Source organism: Acomys russatus, chromosome 18 (assembly GCF_903995435.1).
Source record: "Acomys russatus chromosome 18, mAcoRus1.1, whole genome shotgun sequence".
Lineage (NCBI taxonomy): Eukaryota > Metazoa > Chordata > Mammalia > Rodentia > Muridae > Acomys > Acomys russatus.
Window position 1 is genome coordinate 6,306,560 of NC_067154.1, and position 11,366 is coordinate 6,317,925.

Genomic DNA, 11,366 nt, shown 5'->3' on the forward strand with positions numbered 1-11,366 from the left:
GCTCAGATAGTTCTCTTTACTACAAGGAAGATAGAGTAATGATGTGAGTTCCTTGGCATCTGGGCTTTATTAGCTGTAAAGGTACATAGCTCTGCCTCTGTCCCTCACAGGCATCTCAGGAAAGGGGATATGCTGCCCAGGTGGAGCTCCCTGCCTCCCGTGGCCACTTCAGGCTCAGAGCAGAGAGTCAAAAGAGGGAACTTGGGGATGCCACACTCACCCATCCAGACTTCACCAAACTGCCCAGCCCCAAGTTTCCGGACTAGCTTGAGAGAGTGCCTGGGGATTTCCCACTCATCTTGGGCCCAGAGGTTCTTCGGGGCTGGTTGCACACAGGGTAGGGTCAACCTCTGACACAAACCATCCCCTTTCTCTGTTTCAGGGAAGAAGAGAGGGGCCGGAGGTCACCAAGGCAGACTTCCCTTAGGAACCACACTGTCCCCAACTGTGTTACCTGTCTCCTCTCTCCCCCTGTGGCAGGCAGGACTTGAAGTCTTGGATATGCACTCTCCAAGACTGCAGGTCCTTGCTTCATTCCAAGCAATCCCACACCACGCATTAGGCTACTGACCTTGACGTCATTAGGCTGAAAATGGGCAATTCCTTAAGTCTGACTTGGAGGACCCCCCCCCCACCTAGCCACCTAGTTGATTTATACCGTTTACGATCATATAACAGAGACCCCAGGAATTTCCCCAAGGCCTCTTACTAGAATAGTGCTGCACCAGGGCCTGGAGGGTGGGGAAGGTGATCCGAGGAGAGATGTAATAGCCACCGTTGTCCAGTGAGCGGATCTTATAGTGCTTGACCACCTCCCCCTGGGTGGTGACATCCTTCACAGATAGGGAAAAGGCACCTAGAGGGTTAACAGATACATGAGAAGTGAGGCACAGTAATGAAAACCCAGAGCTAGAGGTGGGGTTCCTGGGAGAAAAAGAAGTCTTCCCAGATTCCATATTCCATCCTCAGCCATTTCAACACAATTTTCCTTTCCCTTTGTCTTATTTCTGCTCTCCCAGAACATTCCCTGTCAGCTGTCTAACCCGGACTTTCCCTCAAGTCCCTAAGCTGCCAGGGAATCAGGGAGTCTAGAACAGACAGGATCATTTCTCAGTTCTGCATGGGTCCTCTTTTGGGGTTGCCTGGAATACTGAGAAATGGAGGGCCGCCAAAGGACTTGGCACTTTCATATCTTTGACTTGAGGGATGATGGCTTCCCCAGAGAAATGGCCAGTCAGGGCCTCCAGTCCCATGCTCTTCCCAGAAGCCTAGCTGGCCACTCCCCAGAAGTGTTTTCTTTTTTTTTTTCCAAACTCACGCTGTGTTTTATAGTCTGTGTGGACATTTTCTTATAGACAAGGAAGCAGGTGGCAAGGGGTTAACACAGAGGAAGGAAGAATTTCCTGCTAGGTAACTTCTTTCCTTGACCCTTTGTGAAATGCCTCTGTCCAGCCCTGTGGCTGCCACAGAATCTCCCATTTTCAAACTCTTTATTTGTGAAAGGAGGACGTTGAGTGGAGAGTTAGCGGGAGGCTTGGGAAGCACCAGGGAGGCGCCCAACCCTTCCCTATGGACACCCCTTTTGAGGAACAGTCCCACCCTCTGCCATGAGGGGTCAGACATGGACACCTCTCTGCAGAAGGACCTTGCTATTGCGGGTGCTTTCCTGTCACAGCTGCCCTCATCTCAAGACTTTTCTCCTCTTGAGTCTTGCTATGCCAATCTGTCTCTCACAACCTACTTGCAAAAAGATGCCAAGAGGCAGAAATCCTGTCCAGCGCACCTTGAGCTTGTTTGGATCTTGGCCATACTGGATACTGCAGACTCCCCCCAAGCCACCCTTCTCATTGTCCCGTCTCTAAGGGCCCAGAGCTGGTACTATTGAGTTTATCATCCTCACGCCACCGCAGTGACGACAAGTCCTTTTCTTGCCGGAATGCTGAACCTGTGTAGGGGCCAAAATATTCCTCACCTCCAGTAGATTCAGCTCCCAAAGCTTGAAGCCCTCCAAGGTCCTGCCAACCTTATGGTAACCGGGTATTCTTAAAGAGTACCCCAATACTCTCAGCCCCATGTCCATGGGACCTGGGACTTGCTGCTTTAGGAAGTGTCTGGAATTCCCTGGGTATATGGAGATGTAAGGATTCTCTCTGTCTGTCTGTCTGTCTGTCTGTCTATTTTGGAGCAGGGATTCTCTGTGTAGCCCTGGCTGTCCTGGAACTTGCTCTGTAGAACAGACTGGCCTCAAACTCAGAGATCCATCTGCCTCTTCACCCCAAGTTCTGGGATTACAGGGTTGCACTACCATACTTGGCTTAGTATGTGTGTTTAAACACTTTTTTTATTGTATGTATTTGAATGTTTTGATAGCAGGTATGCTTGTGCACCACCTGTACACAAGGCCCAGAGGCAGGAGAAGGAGGAAGAAGAGGAAGAGGAAGAGGAAGAGGAAGAAGAAGAAGAAGAAGAAGAAGAAGAAGAAGAAGAAGAAGAAGAAGAAGAAGAAGAAGAAGAAGAAGAAGAAGAAGAAGATCTCTTTGGGATTGAAATTACAGACATTTGTGAGCTGCCATGTGGGTAGAAGAGCAGCAAGTGCTCTTAATCACTGAGCCATCTCTCTAGGTCTACCATTTTAAAAATTGTATTATTTTGACACTTTTGACATTGTATAATGAATCACAGTCATTTTCACACACACCCCATTACCCTCTCTCGTCTCTTTCCCTCTCCCACTGAATCCTTTCTTCACACATTCCTTAGCCCTGATTAGCTATCATCTACCTTCCAGGTAGCACATTAGTGGTCCTCACACGGATACCAATAAGCAGCTGCCTGACAAGCCAAGGGGTGGCCCAGGGGCCACACGGCCTTCTCGAGCAGCTTTTTGCTTGGCTCACATATAAAGGCTTTGGCTTCGCAGCGCAGGGTGGGACCCTGCTTTGGACTTAATGAGGAGCGTGAGTGTGCATGTGGGGACATTCCGCAGTAGTGTTGGGTGAGAAATAGCAAAAGGGAGACAGTACTGTGGAAGGCTAAAAAGCAGTTGAAGTTAACCAAAGAAAAGAAGAAAGAGCTTCTAGACAAGCCGATGGCCTCACAGGGAAGAAGCCAGGGGAGGAGTGAGGGGTTCCTCTACACCCTCCTCCTCTACACCAGCCTCCTCTACACCCTCCTCCTCTACACCCGCCTCCTCTACACCCGCCTCCTCTACACCCTCCTCCTCTACACCCGCCTCCTCTACACCCTCCTCCTCTACCCCCCTCTCTACACCCGCCTCCTCTACACCCGCCTCCTCTACACCGCCTCCTACACCGCCCTCCTACACCCGCCCCCACCCGCCTCCGCTACACCTGCCTCCGCTACCCGCCCCTCTACACTGCCGCCTCTACACCTCCTCCCTACACCCACCTCCTCACACCCCTCCTCTACACCCTCCTCTCTACACCTGCCTCCTCTACACCCTTCTCCTCTACACCCTTCTCCTCTACACCCGCCTCCTCTACACCCTCCTCCTCTACACCTGCCTCCTCTACACCCTCCTCCTCTACACCCTTCTCCTCTACACCCTCCTCCTCTACACCCTCCTCCTCTACACCCTCCTCCTCTACACCCGCCTCCTCTACACCCGCCTCCTCTACACCCGCCTCCTCTACACCCGCCTCCTCTACACCCGCCTCCTCTACACCTGCCTCCTCTACACCCTCCTCCTCTACACCCTCCTCCTCTACACCCGCCTCCTCTACACCTGCCTCCTCTACACCCGCCTCCTCTACACCCGCCTCCTCTACACCTGCCTCCTCTACACCCTCCTCCTCTACACCCGCCTCCTCTACACCCTCCTCCTCTACACCCGCCTCCTCTACACCCGCCTCCTCTACACCCACCTCCTCTATACCCGCCTCCTCTACACCCTCCTCCTCTACACCTGCCTCCTCTACACCCTCCACCTCTACACCTGCCTCCTCTACACCCGCCTCCTCTACACCCTCCTCCTCTACACCTGCCTCCTCTACACCCTCCTCCTCTACACCCTCCTCCTCTACACCCGCCTCCTCTACACCCTCCTCCTCTACACCTGCCTCCTCTACACCCTCCTCCTCTACACCCTCCTCCTCTACACCTGCCTCCTCTACACCCTCCTCCTCTACACCCTCCTCCTCTACACCCTCCTCCTCTACACCCGCCTCCTCTACACCCTCCTCCTCTACACCCGCCTCCTCTACACCCGCCTCCTCTACACCCTCCTCCTCTACACCCGCCTCCTCTACACCCTCCTCCTCTACACCCGCCTCCTCTACACCCTCCTCCTCTACACCCTCCTCCTCTACACCCGCCTCCTCTACACCCGCCTCCTCTACACCCGCCTCCTCTACACCCACCTCCTCTACACCCGCCTCCTTTACACCCGCCTCCTCTACACCTGCCTCCTCTACACCTGCCTCCCTCCTCTACACTCCACCTTCTCGTTCCGGTTACATGGGCTTCTCAGTCTGCATAAGTGATTATTACTCACATTTTTGCATGCATTATACATGCTTCATGTTTTATAGTAAAGAGGACATTAAGGAGGACCTGGGGTGCAGAGGAGGCTGGGGTGCAGAGGAGCTGGGGTGCAGATCAGTTGGTAGAGGGCTTGACTAGCATTTAGGGTTCTGGTTTCGATTCCCAGAAGCACAAAAACAAGTGAGGCCTGTCTACAAAACAAAACAAAACAAAAGACATTATGAAGGAATGTCAACCGCATGTGGCGGCACATGCCTGAGATCCTAGCTGTGAGCAGAGTCAAACGCAACGTTAGAAGGTTAAGGTCGGCCTGGTCTGCCTAGAAAGACTCCCTCTCTCCAAAAAAAAAAAAAAAAAAAAAAAAAAAAGACACAAAGGTGGGGGGGGGCGAAGAATGTTATTTAGAAAATGGTAGAGAAGAGGGAGGGGAGGGGAAGCAGTGATGTGCAGCTGGTGGCGGCAGCCGACTCAGTTGTAGACAGATTTGAACCTGAGTCTCAGGTTGCCTCTGACCTACTTCCCTGGTAGATGCTCCATCTACACCTGGACACAGGCCACGCCCCAACCTCCTGTGACCTGCCAGCCTCTGACTGAGATGATTTTTTTGAAGATTCTTTGAGCTTCTCGACTCTGATTCCAAACCATGCCTGGGGACTGAGGGCTATATGGTACCTTTTCTTTCTCAGCCCCCACCTGCCTCAGTTCACTAGTTTGTGACCACCTTAGCATAGGGGCGTTCCACTACCCCTGTCATCCAGGTCCCAATGGTGTCAGTCTTGGGGCCAAGAGAACAGCTGGTGTGGACAGCCTCAGAGCCAGCTTCCAGGCAGAGACATGGGGCAGAAGCCATTGGGCATCCCTTCCACTCCAGACTGAGGCCTCAGTGGGAGCATCCCAGGACCACACACCTTTATTGCTCTCACTCTCTCTGATGAGGAAGGAACCGGCCTTGTTCATCGGAGCCAGCAACTGCCTCTCAGCATCCTTCCGACTGATGGTCCTGAAGAACCATCTGGAAAACAGCAAGAGTGGGTGAGCCTCAGAGTTGCTAACACCCCCTAAGCCAACCGCGAGATGTTTCTTCACATCCCTTTCAGTTAGATGCCCCCTAAGTCCCTGCAACCCCATTCCATCCCATCTCCCATCAACTTCTAGGCTCACGTTCTCCCTGAATGAAATGAGAACATAGGCTAGGTGACCTCTATTAGTGTTTGGTCTGCAAAGTCATACCTGATCCACCATGCTCCTCCTGTCCAGATGTTGTCATGAGTTTGCCATTTGCCATTGGGTGAATAATGCCACTGCCAGAGACTTCCTGGGTCTGGATTCTTTCTGAGTTACCTGTCTTTAGAGTGGGGCTTTCTGGCACTTGTGGTGGTGAGATCTAAAATGTTCCCTACAGGCTTGTATGTGGTCTCCAGCTAGTGGTGGTGTTTTGGGAGGTTGGGGAGCCGTTGAGATAGGAGGTCTAATTGGAGGCCATGGGAGTGGCACTTGCGGTGACAAGCCAACTCAGCTTCCCTGATGGAGCTCTAGCTGGTCCACGGAGATGGAAAAGGTACCCAGTTGTGAACCAGACTATCTTTCTCACCACAAAGGACTGTACTCTCTCAAACTGCGAGCCAAAAGGAATCAATCCTTCCTTAAACTGTATTTTTTTAAAGTAGTAGCTAAAGAAATCACTAATTCAACATGGTTCTGGGGAAAAACCCAGGGCCCAAGGTGAATGAGAAAGGAAGGAGGCAAGTGTCACCACCGTGAGGTGAGGCATGCCCAAGTCTCTCCACCATATGAGGGAGTAGGTGAATGGCCTGGGTAGATGAACCTTCCTGGTGTGTGAAAGCTGGTGATGGAGATGAGGAAGAAGCCCTGTGGGGACTGAGCCCCAGGGTCTGTCTCTGTTGGTGGTGGGGAGTGGTTGCAGGTCATCGAACCTTGCTATAGATTCTGGAGTGGACCAGACACTGGGGATAGTCTCACCCAGAGAAGCTAGGAAGCAGGTGTCTCTTCTCTTAGAAGGAAAAACAGACAGACTCCCTTGGAGTCACTCAGAGGGGTAGATGATGTTTAGATCCTCCAATTCCCAATCTGTCACCGACAACCACTATTAAGCTTACTTCCTAATCCTGCCATGCACGGAGTGGCTAAAGCAGCCATGACACCTCTGGTCTGAGGTAACTTATCCACCTACTTTTCTACTTCCAGGGTCTCCACTGGGGCCACAAAGTTGCTGGGCACGTAGCCTTCTCTTCCTGTGACGAGTGACCTGGCCAGCCACCAGTCTCCAGTGCTAGGCAGATGTGGGGGGGGGGGGGACAGAAATATGACAGAAGGTCACACAAGATGCTTTGGGCAGCTCCCAGCACCCCACAACAGATCCAAGTTTGGTAGGAGACAGGATGGCAAAGACAGCCAGCCTAGTGAGGAGGTGCTGTGGGAGGGGCTTAGACCCTGTGCTGAGCATGTGGTTGGCAGAAGGGGCCATGGAGCAGAGGAGAATGGGAAGATTTGTCTGGACAGCCTGACTAGCCTGGGGGCCATGTCTTCTATCTACTAAGCACCCCTGTCTTAATGGATGGGACAAGTCTGAAATTTATGGAGCAAGTTGGAACTGGCTAAGAAAACAATGCAGGAGGGCTGCTGACAAGGGAGGAACTGGAAACCTATGTAGGGTCAAAGGTCAGGGCATTTATATGAATTCAGCTTAAACCCACCACAGAGCTCTAGGAGCAAAGCCGGGCCTTGGGGTTCCAGGGTGTAGGCCTGAGGGGCTGGGAGAACACAAGTGGACACTAGAGGGTGTTCTGATAGAGGACACAGGAAAGAAACCAAAGTGGGGTAACTGTGGGGGTCACTCAGGCTTCCTGTTAGGTTTTAACAGCATCCAGAAAGCTGGAATAGAAACCACTTTTTCAGAAAGACTTGAAGGGATGACAATGGCTCAAGCTTAAGAAAATGCTGGTGGGGGGGCAAGAGAGGGACATGGCAGTAGAGAAGACCCTCAAGAGGTGCCCTCAGGATGTGGTGGGTAAACTAGGGAGGTGGACAATGGTGGTCCTTGCTGACAGGGGACATTAGAAAGTTACCTCTTCAAGACCTGGAGTTTCTCTCCCTTCAGCACCTGCAGGTCCCTGTCATTCACAGCAGCATAGTCAAACAGGGCAACCACGAAATGCTCCTCTGGAAAGAACAAGGAAGAGATGGCTACCACTGGGGTCCACAACAGAAGTGGAGGTCTGGGGGACTGTGCAGTGCAAGACATCCTCCAGCTCCTAAGAGGATTAGTGACGGGGAAGCCATGTTATCAACTTTCTACAGTGAAGATGGAATTCTCAGGAAGTGACACCCAGACCCATGGCCACTCTAGGAGTAGGCTGACTCTCATCGCCTAGCTCATCTTCCCTTCAGACCTAAGGCCCAGACGGAGATTTGGGAGGGCAGCTACATGGAGACAGACATTGCCAGTCCTCAGAGGATTACAGGCCCAAGCCTGGGAGCCAGTAGCTAATTCTGCATCCAACATGCCTCTGAAGCATCCTTCAGCATCCCTTCCCAGCTGTTATCTCAAAGGTCATGTGACCACTCTAGCCCTGCCCTATCTATGGTGTTGGTGTTCAGAGCTTCCTGGTGCCACCTCTGGCTTCCAGCACCTGAGCATCTCTTGGAGGGATGTTGACATAATGGTGGTCCCGAGGCAGCAGAAGGCTCAGGAACATGGTGGATACCTTGATCACTACTTGACATCAGGACTCCCTAAATACATGGCAGAATCTCTTGGAGACTTGTAGCTTGCAGATGGTCTAACACTGTCACTGTTGGGTGGTATAGCCTGAGGCTGGGTGGGTAAGGCTCCCTTCGTAGGTGGAGGTTTGGCATGGATGATAGGAGTCCCTTGCAGGGTTAAGACTCAAACTCTTGCTCCAAAGGCTGTCATCTAGCTCTTTCCCTTGAGCCTCCATTCTAAAGATGGAAACACCCGCTGCTAGAAAGTGAAGGATCACTATCTGCTGGGAAATATGGTGTCCTTAGCTGGGTAAAGGACATTGGATGACAACACTTACCAGTTCCAGCACACTGCTCATAAAGGTGACAGACTGAGCTCTCCCAGGACAGAAGAGGTGTGTTATCCACTGTGACACCCACCCCTCAGTCCTGCAATACAATAGTGTGTGTGCTGCGTGCTCCACACTTCCTGTGAGTAAGCTAGTAAAGGACTAGCTTATACGGATGGGGGTGGGGATGCTATGGAAGCCAGCTCTGAGTGAGGCACCATCCAGGGAACAAAGCCGGAGTTGTGGCCCAAGAGGAGGCTCATTCATGATGTGCCTGGCATAGTCCTGCTATCGCAGAATGGAGTCTGGGATGAAGAAGGTAGCACTGGTGGCGAGAAGGTTCTGAGGGAGGCTGAACATAGACGGAAAGAGGCAGGAGGTGTCCTCCACTCAGACCAGACCTCATGCTAAGAAGAAAGGACCCAACAGCCCTGCTGCCCCTTGAGTTTGGGAGCTAGAGTCTCCACACCAGGCCTCCATAGTGCCAGGTACACTCCTGTAAGTCTTTCCTTTGTTCTCCTTTACAGCTTGCAGAATATTTTTTTAAATATTTGTTTATTTATTTATTTATTTATTATGCATACAGTGTTCTGCCTACATGTACACCTGCAGGTCAGAAGAGGGCATCAGGTCACATTATAGATGGTTACAAGCCAGCATATGGTTGCTGGGAATTGAACTCAGGACCTTTGGAGGAGCAGTCAGTGCCCTTAACCTCTGAGCCACTCTCCAGCCCTTGCAGAATGTTTTTTTTTAAGAGCCTCGCTTCCCCCACTCCTTTCTTGCCCTACAAGGCCCATCCCAACTGCTCTGGCTCTAACACATGACGTGGCCTAGAGAGATGCTCTGATGCCCAGTCTTACCTCGGTCTGGATGCTGGTTAGGAGATGGAGGAGCAAGGTGGTTGAAGACAACCTTGGGCAGAAATACACCGAGTTAGTGACTATTCTGTAGCAAGGGTAGACTAGAGGACCCTGGAGGTTACCTGTGGGGACCCACTCTGAGGGAGGAGGGTGGCCACCACACAGGGGTTCTTAGATAAATTCTGTATGCACTGCATCAACTCCTTGGAGCACCATGGTCACCCCAGGCCACCTACCATCCTTGCCTTGACCATGTATGGAGGTTTCCCGGCTTCAAAGGGGATAAAACTCTGTCACCTCAGTTTAAAATCTAACTCTACCAGTAAAGAAGAAGTTGAAGACAGGAATTTATTGGTAAAAAAAAAAATTTTTTTTATAAATTGTGTTTCCCTAAAACTCAATAAATATTCACAGGGTGTCTCCCCCATGGGTAGACTTCTGCACATGTGTGCCAGGCCATAGCACAAGGAGATAATAATAGTCACACAAAGCATTTTTCATCATGGCAACAGCCCTATGATCCGTGGTGGAACAGTGAAATAATCAGCTACATCTACCATTCACGGTTTGGTTAAACCTCACACACTCTGTGCTGGACCCACGGACTCCTATCCCCCCTGCAACTGAAGCCTAAATAAACCTTCTCTGAGATGCCCCGGTCGCAGTGTTTTGTTACTGTAACTAAGGCAGGTACAGTAAGATCAGCTGTCTCAAACTCCTGCTGCTCTGACTTGGTCACGCCGGACGGCAACCTACAACCATGAGCTAAGTAGATGAAGAAAGGGTCTCGGGACAGGAGCTCAGGAGAGATGACTCCAAGTGCCTCTGGCAGGTGAAATAGTAAGGAATTGTCATCTTTCTAAAGTCAGTATGCATTACACAGCTCTTAAAAGGTAAGTTCTAGGCTTTTATTTGTTAGTATGTCACTTCCGGGAAATAATGACATAAGTTTGAATTTGCCCTTATTCTCATTCATTCATTCACTCACTCACTCAATAAACATCTCATTGTATGCAGAGTCTTGTGTGACACTGGGATAAACAGCTAGAAGAGAGACCAGGGTTCATCTATGAAAGAGTACCAGCAGCCTTTGCTCCCATCAGGTCTCTGTTGGGATCTTGGTAATGCCCACAGTAACAGTTTGGACAGGACATAGGTGCAGGCATGATTCCTGTTGCCCCAAACTAATGGATTTGTAACCAAGCAGGAAATGAGATGAAATAGTCATCTAGACACAGGAGCCCCAAAGCACTGGTTCAGGGAGTGCCTTGTGCCTTAGATCTTTCCTGGAAGAGGCTGATCACTTACCAGGGGTGGCAGGGGCGGAGGAGCCTTGCTGTGGGCGTGGACCTTCACAGGGCTCCAGCCCTTCCCCTTCTCACCAACCTGCCTCTTGCTACTCAGCAGTCCCATCCTGCAGGAGAACACATGGCAGACAGTGACAAGAGACCTTAAGGCCTTCGGTCCCTGTACCTAGCCCTCTTCTGGTTAGGAGTATGTGACAGTGCAGCTTTCCACGTCAGAGCATGGGAGAACAGGCCAAAAGAGCTAAGCTGGCATCCATCTTTTTCACAGTGACCCAGAGAGGGAAAACGACCGTGTTTAGGACCTAGACATCACCTGGCATGGGTCCCATTTTTTCAGGGGCAGGAGTCTGACTCCAGGTCTGGTGATCTGGGTTTTAGTCTTATTTTGTCAGTGGGCTACTATGTCATTCGAAAGTTCCCCTTCCTCCGTGGGCCCAGAGGCCCCTCTGTCAACAGTGAGTTTTATATAAGCATGTCTATTTTCTTTTATTTTTGTTTGGTTTTCCGAGGCAGGGTTTCTCCGGTGATCACGTCTGATAAGGTGCTGTGCAGCTGGAGTTTTCTGGATGAGACGCTATATGCAGAGGACAAACCAACAGACAGACAGGCAGGCATTGAAGGCCAACCATAGATGCCCAGTA

At 51.2% G+C, this 11,366-nt stretch overlaps 1 protein-coding gene across 1 annotated transcript in view; it reads right to left on the reverse strand.

Annotated features, from left to right (window-relative positions):
- Blk (BLK proto-oncogene, Src family tyrosine kinase) overlaps window positions 1-10,867 on the reverse strand; it is a 19,316-nt gene extending 8,449 nt beyond the window's left edge. Inside the window, exons 1-7 of the mRNA XM_051160688.1 lie at window positions 10,727-10,867; window positions 9,419-9,470; window positions 7,590-7,683; window positions 6,695-6,793; window positions 5,412-5,515; window positions 710-856; window positions 221-373 (exon numbers count right to left, since the gene is read on the reverse strand). Of these exons, the coding sequence (XP_051016645.1) occupies window positions 221-373; window positions 710-856; window positions 5,412-5,515; window positions 6,695-6,793; window positions 7,590-7,683; window positions 9,419-9,470; window positions 10,727-10,831 (754 nt within the window). The 5' untranslated portion in view covers window positions 10,832-10,867. The remainder of the gene's footprint in view (window positions 1-220; window positions 374-709; window positions 857-5,411; window positions 5,516-6,694; window positions 6,794-7,589; window positions 7,684-9,418; window positions 9,471-10,726) is intronic.
- Window positions 10,868-11,366: the final 499 nt, after the last annotated feature.